The sequence below is a fragment of the Styela clava genome, chromosome 9 (assembly GCF_964204865.1).
Source record: "Styela clava chromosome 9, kaStyClav1.hap1.2, whole genome shotgun sequence".
Taxonomy (NCBI): domain Eukaryota; kingdom Metazoa; phylum Chordata; class Ascidiacea; order Stolidobranchia; family Styelidae; genus Styela; species Styela clava.
Window position 1 is genome coordinate 1,237,040 of NC_135258.1, and position 14,151 is coordinate 1,251,190.

At 38.1% G+C, this 14,151-nt stretch overlaps 1 protein-coding gene across 1 annotated transcript; it reads left to right on the forward strand.

Annotated features, from left to right (window-relative positions):
* Positions 1 to 341: 341 nt before the first annotated feature.
* LOC120339319 (uncharacterized) lies at positions 342 to 13,836 on the forward strand. Its single transcript, XM_039407417.2, has 14 exons — positions 342 to 487; positions 1,648 to 1,786; positions 2,670 to 2,755; positions 3,448 to 3,639; positions 6,553 to 6,715; positions 7,228 to 7,358; positions 8,719 to 8,871; positions 9,628 to 9,808; positions 10,159 to 10,360; positions 10,779 to 10,949; positions 11,573 to 11,699; positions 12,746 to 12,788; positions 13,166 to 13,212; positions 13,551 to 13,836. Exons 2-14 carry the CDS (start codon positions 1,652 to 1,654, stop codon positions 13,741 to 13,743), a joined length of 1,824 nt encoding a protein of 607 aa, XP_039263351.2. The 5' UTR covers positions 342 to 487; positions 1,648 to 1,651; the 3' UTR covers positions 13,744 to 13,836.
* The last annotated feature ends 315 nt before the right edge of the window (positions 13,837 to 14,151 follow it).

The following is a 14,151-nucleotide window of genomic DNA, read 5'->3' on the forward strand; positions in this document are numbered from 1 at the left end:
ATTTTGAAATAAGTCGATTTCGATTGTTGCGAGTACAAGTTGGATATGGGCATATTAAACAATCAATTGTCCCTGGCGCACTTGGCAGAAAATAGAGTAAAAGATCAGGATTGTGTGAATTCAGTGTGATCGACCAGAGGCGTAGCCAGGAAGTGGGTTGAGGGGCGTACACCCGCACCCCCCAATTTTTCAGATGTAAAAAAAAATCTTGTATCATTCATAAATGTCCATGTGCTTGGACGCTATCTGTTCTATCTTGGCAATTTGCACACATCTTCAATGACGTCACCAAGTATTGACATCAACTAATCCCCCCCCTCAAGAAACTAGGAAATTTTAGAAACACTATTATTTATAATAAGATAATACTATTACCGACTTCTGCGTAATATCACTGAAGGTTTATGACGTCATAAATCATATTAGAAATAAGAAAAAACGTCGAAATTGAGAATCAGTTGAAAGAAGGTTCGCAAAATATAACAAGGTAAGATTTCTTGGTTTATTTGAGTTTTTTTTCCACGGTAAGGCTTGAAAAAGAAGCCTTAGAAATATCTTAGACGGCACTATTATGTTATCGCCCCATATATAATGTATTTTACGGAACATAGGGCGCGCTTTAAATCCTTTTTTTTTTCTTCTAAAAAATTAACAGTGCGAATTACAATATAAGCCGATGCGCCTAACATATGGCTCAGGTAGTGAGGGCATTTTGCTTTATTGTCTACAATAAAAACCAGTATCGGTACCAGTTGCGTCTTATATATGAATAAAAACAAATTTATTGATAATGTGCATTGTAACCCGGTGCAAGATTTTCTCAAAAATCGACGTGTGTCTTATAAGCTGGTGTGCCTAATCTAATGTATGGAGCAGATAATGTTTTATGCGCTACTGCCTATAATTAAAAGCAGTACCAGGCGCGCCTTATCGTCCATTGCGTCTTATTCCTGAATAAAAACCCAATTTAAAGCAATTTATTGACAGTGCGACTTATGATCCGGTGGTCTGCAAAATACGGCAATTTTCTCAGAGAGTCATATTAGTAACAGTTAAGTTAGCGAGCCTATGTATGATAACCACATTTTGATGGCAGTTTAAAACCTCAGCATTACGCATCAAAGGAAGGGATGGGATTATTTTCAGTTACCCCGCTTCCCTTTCCCATAATATATGAAAAATCACACTCACTGATTAAAGTACTTTGTTCGTGGAGGCCATTCATTGTTGCGGTTGAGGTTATAAATACTCGCACTCACTAATAACTGCATTTTTTTGCTAATATAAGAGTTTTCGTGATACTATTTCGTAATTAACTGAACTTACTATGCTGTCGAAGTTATCCAAGGCATATAGGCATATCAGCCCCTGGCCTATGTATCTCTTTCTCCATCGCCATTTTGTATAATACGGTGTTTTACCGTATTTTTCTGTGCGAACATTTTTGACAATAACTTATGTTAAAACAAAATATCGATAAATTTTGGAAGATTTGGAATCAATACTCACCATCCCCGAAATAGAGTCGGGAAAATTTGGCCGTGCGAAGTACCGTAGGTCGTGGTGAAAAAAGTTTGAAGGACACTTTCATTGGTCTGTATCTCTCTCTATTTTTCTACCAAGTGCAAAATGAACATTTTCACACAGGGAGATGCCGAACGTCAAAGTTGGTTCTAATCAGGATCGGCAAAGAAATCAAGAAAGTAATGACGTCATCAGTAATGACGTCACAAACATCAATGAAGCGGGAGGCCCGAGCTTTACCGTGCCAACATTCAGCATCAAGGTAAGGATATTTAGACAAAATCGAATATTCGTTCGAATTTGATTCGAATAGTTTCGAACTCAATTTGCTTCCGAAAGTCTAATTTAATGTAGTTTCATTTTAATGATTTGAAATTGGCAGTGCAGCGGTCGTTAACCAATTTAGCAACAAAATCGGTTTATGACTAACGTTTTTTTCGCCCAAGCCTTTCAGAAATCCACGAATCTTCAGCGATAAAACTCATATTTATTCAAAAATGTGGATTTCGAGATTGTTTTGTCGTAACAGACGCTTCTACTATGCATTGTTTTATCACAAAAAATTAAAAAATCCGTTGCACTTTCGTCTGTGGGATTGCTTCCCTTGGTTTTGGATTACAGATTGCTTTTGTGTAAAATATACCTGCTTCCCAATGCATGCATTGCATTGAAAATCTTAGTGATATAAATCTCCAGCTTTGAAACTCATATTTTATTCAAAAATTGGAACCTCGAGATTATTTTGCGCAACAGACGCTTCTACCATGCATTATTTCACAAAAAAATAAATAATTGGGCAACCAAGCCCCTGCAATTTGTCGACAGAAATTATGCTCAACCCTACAAAAACAATTCACCTTTCCGTTATCGGCCACTGCTTTTGTGTGCAACACATTCCGATTCATTGACAATCATAGTGAAATGATTTGTCGCAACAGACGATTCTACCATGAATTATTTCATCACAAAAAGTTAAAATCGGTCAACCAAGTCTCTTTCCGATGTAATTTCAGACAGAAATTATGCTTAACTTCACAAAAACAAAATTCATCTGTTCACTGCTTTTTTTTTTTGTGCAAACGACCCGTCTCCCTGTACATGCCAATCCATTGACAATCATAGTGATATCCATTTTGTTTATCCAGAGAATCCCTGGAGTTTTTCAGGCCGAATCACCCGTCCTTGACACGGCTGAAGAAATTCACAAACAAGCCTTAAATAAAGACTTCAGGTGAGAATAGTGTCGGATAGGAGTCTCACCGGATCGCGAGTGGGATCGATTCACGAGTTATTCGAGTCTTGACTCAATAAATGGTTTAAATATCACTGGCTTGTCTACAAGTTGATGAATTCAGTTGACACTGACACTGCGTCATTTTTGAGTCGTCGATTTTTCAAACTTCGGATCTGAGGTGTAAGGAATCACTGAGTTAGGGCAATGACTTGATGGTTGAAGTAAATAGAGCAGGTTCAGCTTTAATTAGTCCTAACTTACAGTGCCTACAGCCCTACACATAATTTGAACCCCAGAATATAACCCGCGTGACAGCTATATCTGTAAGTTATCTATTCCTATTTGATCTAGACTGAATGCACTCCACAAATACCTGACAGGAACTTGCCATTGCATAAATAGACTTCGTAAAAAGGTCCGGCTCACAATACGACTCTAAGTTGGAGAAATTTAAATATTCGACATTAGATTGAGTAAAAATTGACTCCAACTTCAACACGAACAAAGACACCAGCCTTTGGCGCTTCTACTTGAATATGCACGCAACGTAGTCAAATCTTGCTAATCATTCAATGCCATAAAAAACAATAGAGCGTGGCTGGACAGAATATGATGTTTTCTTAACTTGCAAGATAATGCTGCCAGGTTATGCATCATTGAATGAAATTATCGTTTTTTTTTTTCAACAGCCATTTCATCGATCGTGACATCAGATTGCGTGAATTACATTCCCGTTTGCGACTTCTAGCGATAATATCGTTCGCTATGGCGGTTTCCGCGAGCTGTCTCGCAGTCGTTGATATTGAAACATCAAAATCAACAAGAGGAGTGCTAGCACGTACTCTTAACTGCGAAGAAACTTATGTATCAGGATATTTCAGGTATGGAACTCAAGTTAAACATCTGTGTTATTGTGCAAATAGACTCTTGAATCACATAGGATAGTCATGTTCAATTTTGCTACAGCATCCTTGCATTGTACGCATACGCATCCCAAAGCGCGAAAGCATCGTGTATTTATACTCCACACCTAAGTACTTGCGCCCAAAGGATCTTTCGCGTCGTTTTTAGACACGAAATGGACGTTTGAATCATTTTTTGTTGACAATAATGTTAGTATTTTTTTTTTTTTTGGTATTCTAATAGTATGTGAACCAAGATGGCGGACACCGGAACGTAGTATGTGTACCAGGTTAGGGTTAGGCCATAATTTCAGGTACAAATACTACGGCAGTCACTTGACTAGTCCCCGAACGAAAATAAGGAAAATTAGAATAAAATTATGGCCTAACCCTATCCTGATACACAAACTACGTCCTGGTGTCCGCCATCGTAATTCACATACTACGGGAGCACTCTTTTCTTCTCATTAACTACTGGACCAATTGCTTTGGAATTTTCAGTAGTGAAAGATTGTATTTCTCGATGGAAAAATAACACTTTTATTTATTTATTTCAAAAACTTCTATAGCGTCTATGGGATTCGTTTTTGGACACGTAGTGGACATAACGATCGTTTCAAAATTTTGTTGTTATTGTTATTATTTGTCTCCATCAACACGTTTTGAATAAATGGCTTTTCTCTTCGAATACTGGACCAATTGCTTTGAAATTTTCAGAGGTGTAAGATAAAAATGTTCTCCAGAAGGCTATTACTTTTTTTTGCTATGACGTCATCAAAATTATGTGACTCTACTTGTCCGTATATTTGAGCATCGCTCTCTTGTTTTGTGTTGCGATGACGTCTTTAAAATTAGCTGCAATACGTTACCGGTACAGATTGCATACTTGTACCACTTCGTGTCCGTATATTTGAGCATCGCTCTTTCGTTTTTTAAATTTATGTGTTGTTTTGAGTAAGTGGGCACGTGTATCAGAACATCCTAAATCTTTTCAGGTTTTCTGTATATTTGTTCGTTTAGCCCTGGATTTCGTATTTGTTTTGTTGTAACGAAAAATCAAAATAAGCTTACTTACTTACATAGAAGAAAGGAAGGTACTCCCGTAGAATGTGCACCAAGTTAGGGTTCGGCCATCATTTTATTCTGATTCTCCTTGATTTAGTTCTATCACGAGTTCGGGGACTGTCTGTGTTAGCCGAGTGAATATACTCCCTGCCCATAGGTTTCAGTCCCTTTACACAACTTGATGTAAAATAGGCGAACAAAATTAGTTACCTCCATATTGGTACACACACTTCTGAAACGCCGAAAGGAGATATCTTCATCCCACAGCGGCCACAGAACCCGATCAATAGCTAGTCACACTTTCGTCACGCTCTCGATTGGATCGCATAGAACATTTATTTTCATTCTTGCTACAGCAGCCTTGCAATATCGCTATATCGATTCCCTACATTATTTCATTTCACGAATCAGCCAATGCAAACGCATAGGGAAGTGGTTTTTAAACTTATAGTCCGTGCGGCGCCAAATTATCGAGGGAAAAAACTCACGACACGCTTACACGAAAAAAGAATGCTTCTTTTAAATAAAACTTAATTTTGTGATCGTTAATGCATACTTTACGCTTTTAAAGTTTGTAAACATGTAGACTCACGGAATAAAAGTAAAATGTCAAATCTTCTTACTCATCTCCGCGTAATTTTCCTTTAAAATGCTAAAAAAAATTACTTACGTTAGCTGAACTAGATCCAGAAGATAAATAAACTGCAATGAGAATCGCTGCCATAGGAAAAGGATAGCGGTGGCACAAAAACCCAATCAATATAATCTATGAATGTTACCCGATAATACATTTCCTTTTTTTTTATTTCCGTAACGATGACCAACCAGCAAAGTGGCCCACAATGACGTATACCAACCAGCGAAGTGGACAATAATGACATAACAATTTCGTAACAAGTCGCTCAGACACTTTTTACGGTTTTGCGTGTGATTTTTCAATTTTCTTTTGTATTTTCAAAAATTAGTTATAAAACCTATATTTTTTAACAAACACAGAAAACTGAAATTGAAACCAAATATCCCAGTAGATAAAAAAAAAATAAGATAAGAAAGGCGATTTTATGTAATAACAAGAGAACGATGCTCAAATATATGGACACGAAGTCCAACAAAGCCTACCCGCATCGATTAATCTCCGAGTTTCGCGTAGCGTTGCGTTAAATCGAAAACGTTCGTCATGCTTGGCGGATTAAAAATCGCGTTCGCGTGAGAAATAAAAATATAGAGATATTTCTGATGAAATATCAGATCTCATAGAATTCATATAAAATTTAGTAATAAATGGAAGAAAAATCTTTAACCACCGAAACTTTCAAAACAATTGACCCATTAATGAGAATGAGAAAAGCGATTTTAACATAACAAGAAGAAGAAGAATACCGACAAGAACAACAACTAGAATTCGGTTGGAAACCGAATACTTATCGATCGAAGGTTAGGGGATTCCCCAAGACAGTGGTCTTACTCCATAGTGACACCGTGTGTCCCATCGCTAATTTATCAATAACTCGCTAATTATACGACATAATCCATCCAAAATTAATAGGCTTCTGTTCCGAACTATGATGAATGCACATGCAAAATTTGGAGATTCAACCTTGCTTTCGTGAGATATCGCGTGTATCTAACAGACAAACAAACAAACAAACACCTATCAATATACTTACCGATATTAAGATCGATAAGTAACAACATAATAACGAAACGATTCATATCGACAAATTAAGAACGTGACACAATTCGATTTACCTCCATCCCGCCTATAGCCTGATTCCCCCTTTCGCCTTTCTGACAAAAAATTTAACCATTTACTCGTTTCATATTCAGAACATGTCCCGCGTTGGTTGACCCAGATAACGTTATGCGTGATGACCTCATAAATCGAACGATTTATGACGAACTGATACGTCACAATACGTATTTTGAACGATGGATTTTTGCACATAAGTCCTACGCAATGGATTACTGGGTAGTAGGAATAGTGGCAAAGGTAATATTTATAAATATATATTTTTGGGGGGGGGGGGTGTTGTGATTGTTTTGTTTATGAAATATTCAATGTGTCACTGGATAGGAGGAGTATGGCCAAAGATAATATTCTTCTTGTGTCGGAGAGGGGTTGTAATTAATTTTTTTTTGTTGGAACCTGGGTGGTAGGAGAAGGTCCGGACTCGGAATAAACTAACCTGCAGTGATTCAGATCTGAACATTGTCACATTGTTATCGATTGTTTTTTTCCCCACTGTGCGCGAACGTTTTTTGTGTATAAAGGTGTACGTTTGAGACATGGGCAACTTTTTGTCGCGTCCTTTATACGACATCGCAGAAGCTTACTTTGCAGTGAGCCATGCTTACAAATAACTGGTTAACTAATTTCATTTATAAAATTGACTGGTAACAGGACGGGAGGCAAATTCCGCATATGCTTAGATTGCCTTTTCGGCCTAGCTCGCCGTATAGGAAGTATGAAAATGCTATTCTAACCCAAAGTATTTTTCTCAGGCAATTATCACTGTACTCAGCATCGCTGGCACATATTGCAGTGTGTCTTACTACGTTGCAGAGGTCGATGTTCTAAAACTCAAGCGATATCTTCCTGAAGACGGTCAGTTCGCCAAGTCACCAAAAATCAAGTATGTATATGAGAGTTAGAGACCTTGAGTTCGATTCTAGACAGGTATGAGGTATACAGGCTACGACCGGATTTTTGATATGACTAAATAAAGGCAAAAGGTCTACTACTTTTCATCACTTCTGCCTGATTTTCCTTTGAAATGCTGAAAAAATCACTCATGTTCGCTAAACTCGGTTCAGCAGAAAACTGCAGCTTGCGTATCTGTCTCTAGTGTTACGTAACTATGTAACAAAAAGTAAACAACATAGGAAGTTAAAACAAATTTATTGATTTCTATACAAAGCATTTAAAATAAGAAACAATAAAACATCCATAATGAATATTCAATTCTATTTTAGTTATATTTAAAACAACTCTGTTCACGGCGCACTTAGCAACTCGACGCGGCGCACTGGGAACCTTCTTGCCGCCCCACCCATTTTGCTTGGATATTTTTAAAGTTATTATTTTTTTTTGTTAACCATTAAGCCTTAAAGCTTCACTGATGGCTTTTTAAAAGCGTGTGTTAGAGTTCTATTCAGCAATATATCTTTAAAACACACTCCCAATAATATTTATTTTATGCGACAAAATTTCTTAAGGTATTCTCATCCCCTATACCGATGGCAATAAAGTCGATAAAAGATATGGGGGAAACCCTTATGTCACCAACACTAATCTATGTTAAGACTTTTGGACACGACATATAAATCATTTGGTTATTATGTTGTTGTTGTTGGTCTTTTTATTTTTGTTGTTACCGTATGAAATTCGCTATTCTTATTAACTACTAGAGCAGTTGATTTGAAATTTTCAGTGGTTAAAAATTTTTATTTTTGCTGGAAGGCTATTACTTTCACTTGTACCTAAATTTCGTATGATATTTCATCTAAAATTTATGACATTGTTACGGCGTGTACCAGTTCATACCATTACTAGTCCAAACTATTTTTGTTTTTATTATTTATTGAAAACATCACTTTTTATAAACACATATAAATACGATTGCACTTTAAAAAATGAGTTCATGATAATTTTCCACTTTTTTACAAGATTCGACAGTTTACATTTTTTAGTTGCAATAATTCTTTCAGTTGTAAACACTTTTTATCATATATAAAAATTGATCAAATTGAGGCCTCTCATTACGTAATTTACATTTATAAATATAATATCTTGCACTTAGTAAAACACAGTTTATACCTTGGTTTTGCCCTACCCCCATTAAAATTTCTTTATATGTCAGATTAAGATTTAACCCATATTCAACAGTTAGTCATGCATTCACTATTTCCCGAAATTGTTGCACAAGTTCACAGAAATCCAAACTAGTCCAAACTATTTGAGCATCGATCTCTTGTGTTTCAAACATCTTTCAGGTCCTTTGCTTTGAAGACTCTATTATTATTCCTCCACGTTCCACCTCTCATGGACGCCTGGATTGACCCGCAGTTTCAACTTCTGGTTGGGATCAGAACGGTGGTGACTGGAGTCAAGGTTTTAAAAGAGTGCAACGAGTTGAGATATCACGGGTATGTACTATTTGTGGACACGAACTCCACATAACGATCGTTTTGACATTTTGTTGTTGTTGATCATCATGTTGTTAGTTGATTATTACTTTCTTCTTCTTGTAAAACAAACGCCTTTTTATTTAACAACTGGACCAATTGCTCTGAAATTGTCGGTGGTTTGAGATTGTATTTTCGCAAGAAGGATATTACTTCGATTTATTTCGAAAATTTTACTGGGGCCCCGTGGGGTACATTTTTTGATGTGATGACGTCATCAAAAATTGCGCACCTTGTGGCGGTTACGTTTAGGTTAGTCGTATAATCTGCAGAACGTTTAGGCTTCGTGCCCATATATTTGAGCATCGCTTTTTTTTTGTTCATACTATACAATAAGAAAGAGATTGTGTGTCCTAATCAGATTTTTTTTAACTGGGCCCTCGTCCCCGATATAGGACCACGGTGCACAGGGGTGTACCGCTTTTTTAAATGAAAAGCAAATATAAAGCATTTTTCTGCATCACACATATAGCAAATTTTGGAATCTTGGAACGCTACTGGATCGGAATCGCGGGCTGTTACTGTCTGACTTGGCAACTAGATATTTCAGAACCCCATTTTGAAAACTTCTGGTTACACCCATGACGAAGCAGTTCTTTCTGGACCATGGGAAAATGTCATAGTTTAAATTAAATGTGACTCGTTCAATTCTATTACTGTAATCCATTTATTCTTTTGTTCGTTGGTTTTATTAAAACGTGAAACATCTTTTTACAGACTCGGCAACGTTCTATCCAACCTAGCAAGAATCAAGATTCATGGCACTTTCCTTCTGAAGACATATTTCCTCCGCTACCCACAGACATCGTTATTGTTCGTCTACCTTGCGGTCATTGCAGTGTTGCCATATCTTCTCATGCTTGCTGAATACAGGGACGGACATGCCCTTTCGTTTCAGGTAAGTTGAGAAATTGTTATTATTAACCTTTACTATTTGTGATCTAGTTCAGGTGTTCTCAAACTTTTGGTGTTATGGAGCCCATGAAGAGGTTGACTATTATTTATGGAGCTATAGGAAGTACCTTGAGAACCTAATAACATAGTATGATGTAATGGAACCGATGGCCTACTGTTCATACGTCGCATATCGCTTATAACAGGGCCCTATACAAGAAGCCACTGATATCTAACGATATGTAAGGAGTTTCCAGTTTTTGTTCGGAATAAATGAAAGAAAACAGGCATCGAAAAATAGTTTATTCCATTCAAGCGCCGCAATCTCATCTCAATAATTATATTCATCTACAGGATGCGTGTTGGCTCATGGTTGTCACGGTAACCAACCTCGGTTCCGGAGAAGTGCGACCTCATACAGTTCCAGCTCGTGCGGTTGTTGGATTCGCTTCACTGGTCGGCATTGTGACGACAGCTTTGTGGGTCAATGTCATATCTAAATATATGGAGTTGCCGCAAGAAGAACGAAGAATTCTGGCGATGGTAGAACATCAGAGTGAGTAGTAGTCGGGTGTAGTGTACAGTACTTCTAGTGGGCTTGTCATGACCATTTTTGCATATGTTATTCGCACCCCCCTGACTACATCATCCAAAGATTACGTCACAATCTCGCCAAATAGTTTACCAAAGTATAGCTATGATCGCCTGAAACGTCAATTGCGCCGACGAAAACGAACTCAATAACACCAGCGATCTCTCTCGTATCGGGATTGCAACGACGAGAAAACGAGAGAAATAGCTTGCTTGACTTCGGGTAATCAACTGCAATTTGTCTAGTATTTAATAAGGAAGGCGATATTTCACAACAAAAAGAATTGCGAACTAACATGCCGATCAAGAATAACAATAATAATAACTAAACAATCCATAGGTCTATTTCGTGTCCAATAACATTCCTTATCTGCAAATTTCAGGGATCAGAAACCTTGAGAGACGGAAAGCCGCAATGTGCATTCAGGCAGCATGGAGATTGTTTCATTACCAACAGTGTGGGGAGAGGAGAAATGCACGAACAGTTTTCCTTCAGAAAGCTTGCAAGAAGGCGGTTTGGGACTGGAAATGTATAAGGCAGCATTGTGATAGAGGTTGGTGTGAGGTTCGCTATAATTATACCAGCGCCCTATGTGAAACAGATTGACAGATGTATGTATAATATCTGAAAATACTTGCTATGACTTTCATAATTTATATTTACGACGGTTCAAATTCCGTGAGGGATAAAATGCTGTAGAATGGTTCACGTAACCGTTTCGTGGACCACCCTACGACGGCGAGGAATCCAGCAGCAATCTTCTCGCACATAACCATTCCCTCGTGGAATTCGAACCTGCGAACCCACGTGGGGTAATTAGAGGTGCGGTGGCAAGCGTATTCTTGACAACGCTTAGCGCGATGCGCCACACCGTTGTGCCTTGTAATTTCAGTTCAAGATATTTTGCTTTAAAATACATTGGTTCAAAATCAGCCATATGACCATAATTGGCGTTTGAAATGCATTGATATTTGTAAGGCACATTCCGTTACCGGTACTGGCAGTAGATCGAGAAAAGCCAGGCGTTAAGCATACGTAGTAAACTGCAATGCGAAGACTAACCTGTTCCTTCCTGCGGCATAGCACATTATGTGTACCCCCAACTCGACTTATCAGCTTTCCTCACTTTGTAAGTACTTATAAAAGCTTGTATGAAATATTTCTTTCTATCACCAGTCCGCAGGTCGATGGAATCAACCTTTTCCACTGAAGACACTTTGATTGTTGCCAGAAATATGGCGCGAAGAATGTCTACTAAAGAAAGTCCAGAGAGACCGAAAAAGTCCGTAGCAGATTTGGTTTGGTGAGTATTATTTTTTTACTTAAATCATCATTTGAAGGGATAGGGTTTACATATTTATCCCGGGGGAGAGGAAGCCCGATAAGACGGCTTAAGTATATGGCGAACCACGGCTTCTCGTCCGGTTACCATTCCATGTCGGGTATGGGATAAGTTAGCCAGGTATTTATCTTCGACGGCATGGACTTGATGGTGGAGGAAGTCGAAACGCGATTACGTGAACCACCCTACGGCGGCGAAAAGTCCAGCAATCGTCTCGCACGTGCGATTTGAACCTGCGAACCCACGCAGGGTAATCAGAGGTGCGGCGGCGAGCGTATTCTTAACGCTTAGCGCTACGTCGGGATTCAAGTATTCATTATCTAATGACCCAGGGCAATAATTGACCTAGGGCAATAAGTGTGTGAGGTGCGTTACTGATTTTCAAAAAAGGCTGTGAAGTTAATACCAAGTGTCACGAGTCATAATGTCTGTGTTTATGTTGTGTATATATATATTTTGGTGCTCTCGAAGTATTCGTATCAAGATGGCGCACAACCTGAACATATTATGTGTACCAGGTTGAGGGTTGTTCAGGTTGTGCGTCATCTTGGTACGAATTCTTTCGGAGCGCCATTATTTATATGTATATGCGTACGCCTCATTCAATGCTGTTTTGTCGGGTTCAAATATTGTCCAAATTCGCATTTCAACACCCCGATCACTCATTCACTATACGTGCGAGAGAAATTATATCTCTTGCTCTCTTCTTCGGCCGCTGGACTTGAAGTCTCGTCGCTTTTCAGTTGTGTCTGATGCTCTGTTATTCAAAGTGCTAGAGTTGCTGTTTTTAATAAATGATCAATCCGAGTCTTCTGACGTATTAAACACAATGAACAACAAGTACCGGTGTTAGTTAATAATGCGGTTCTTCCAAATGATGATCTTTAGTCGAATGTGGCGGATTTTTCTTTTCTCCTGCTTTTCAACTTATTGTCAAACTTAATATATGAGAATTTATAACATTTTTTATTTTAATCTGGTCAGATCAGAATGTTTTTATTTTGCAGGGAACAGCGAAGCTCACATCTCCTGCCAACCCCGAATCTTAGGGTAAGTAAGGGCTGTTACGTCCTCTGTACGCTATGCAGGATCGGTTAGTTTTGATCTTTGTTTCATGATCTCACCCCGATTCTAATGCAGTGGTTCCCAAAGCCATTTGAGGATAAACTATTTCTCTTGAGTTCGGCGGGCCATATTGAATAGTTACGCGGGACATATATGGCCTGCGAGCCGCGGTTTGGGAACCACTGCTCTAATGTATCTATTCAAAATATATGACGTTTTAGAATGCTCTGGAAACACAATGATCGAATTTAATAAAGTTCCGTTACAACTTGGCTATCCCAGAAGTTTTCCAAATTCGCAGTTTAGTGTTTACAACTCTCTACATCACTGGAAATGTAAAATTCATCCTCTTTTCTTTGCAGCCTAGTTTCATCCGACATGAAGATGAGACAATCGCTCCTTTGGCAGCGTAAGTATTCATCATATTTCTGAGGAGGAGATAGCATTGAACCAGGACATTCCTCGTTATATGCAGTATTATGACGTCACTATCCGCATACTATGACTCATAATAGGTATTTGACGACACTCATCGCGTAACGCAAGTATTTATGATATTTCTTAAGAGGAGAGAGAATTGAACCATGACGTCTCTTGTATGAGACAGTATTAAGGCGTCACTATTCCATTATTATGACTCATAATCGGTATATAATTATTGCACGTCTCTCGCGTTTTCAAATAGTATTATGAGGTCACGTGTTTTTATTATGACGTCACCGTGTATAAGCAATATTCATTTTACAGGATGCATCTCATGGACAGATCAGCAGACAATTGGGGAGGACCCAACAATGCTCAGTTGCGACTTGTAGCGGAGGCAATTTCTTCACTCAATAACCAAATGGCGGAAATGAACGAACAATTTAGGAAAAGTCAACGAAGAATGACATCACAATTAAAAGAATTACACAATATTTTAGAAAAACTCAAAACGTGACGTCACTGAATTATTAATTTAAATTTTTTTTATTTGAAAAGAAAACGCAAAATATAACCTAATAAACCTTCTTTTGGAAATATTATCTCAAGTATTTAACTACTATTTGGTTACATCTCTACGACAAGATAGCGCTTTTGCCAGAGGACTCGGGGCCTACTTATGTAAAATAGCGAAACATCAGGTCTAACGTCTACAACAGCGGCTCCCAAACGTTTTGTTCGTGCTGCGCCAAATTATCAAGGGAAACCCTCACAGCGTACTTACAAGAAAAAAAATCTGCTTTTAAATAAACTCGATTTGGTGATCGTTAAGTAGCCAACTTTATGCCTTTGTTAGTAAACATGTAGACACACTCTTCCTCCTCGTCTATGTCTGATTATCCTTTGAAATGCAAATAAAATCACT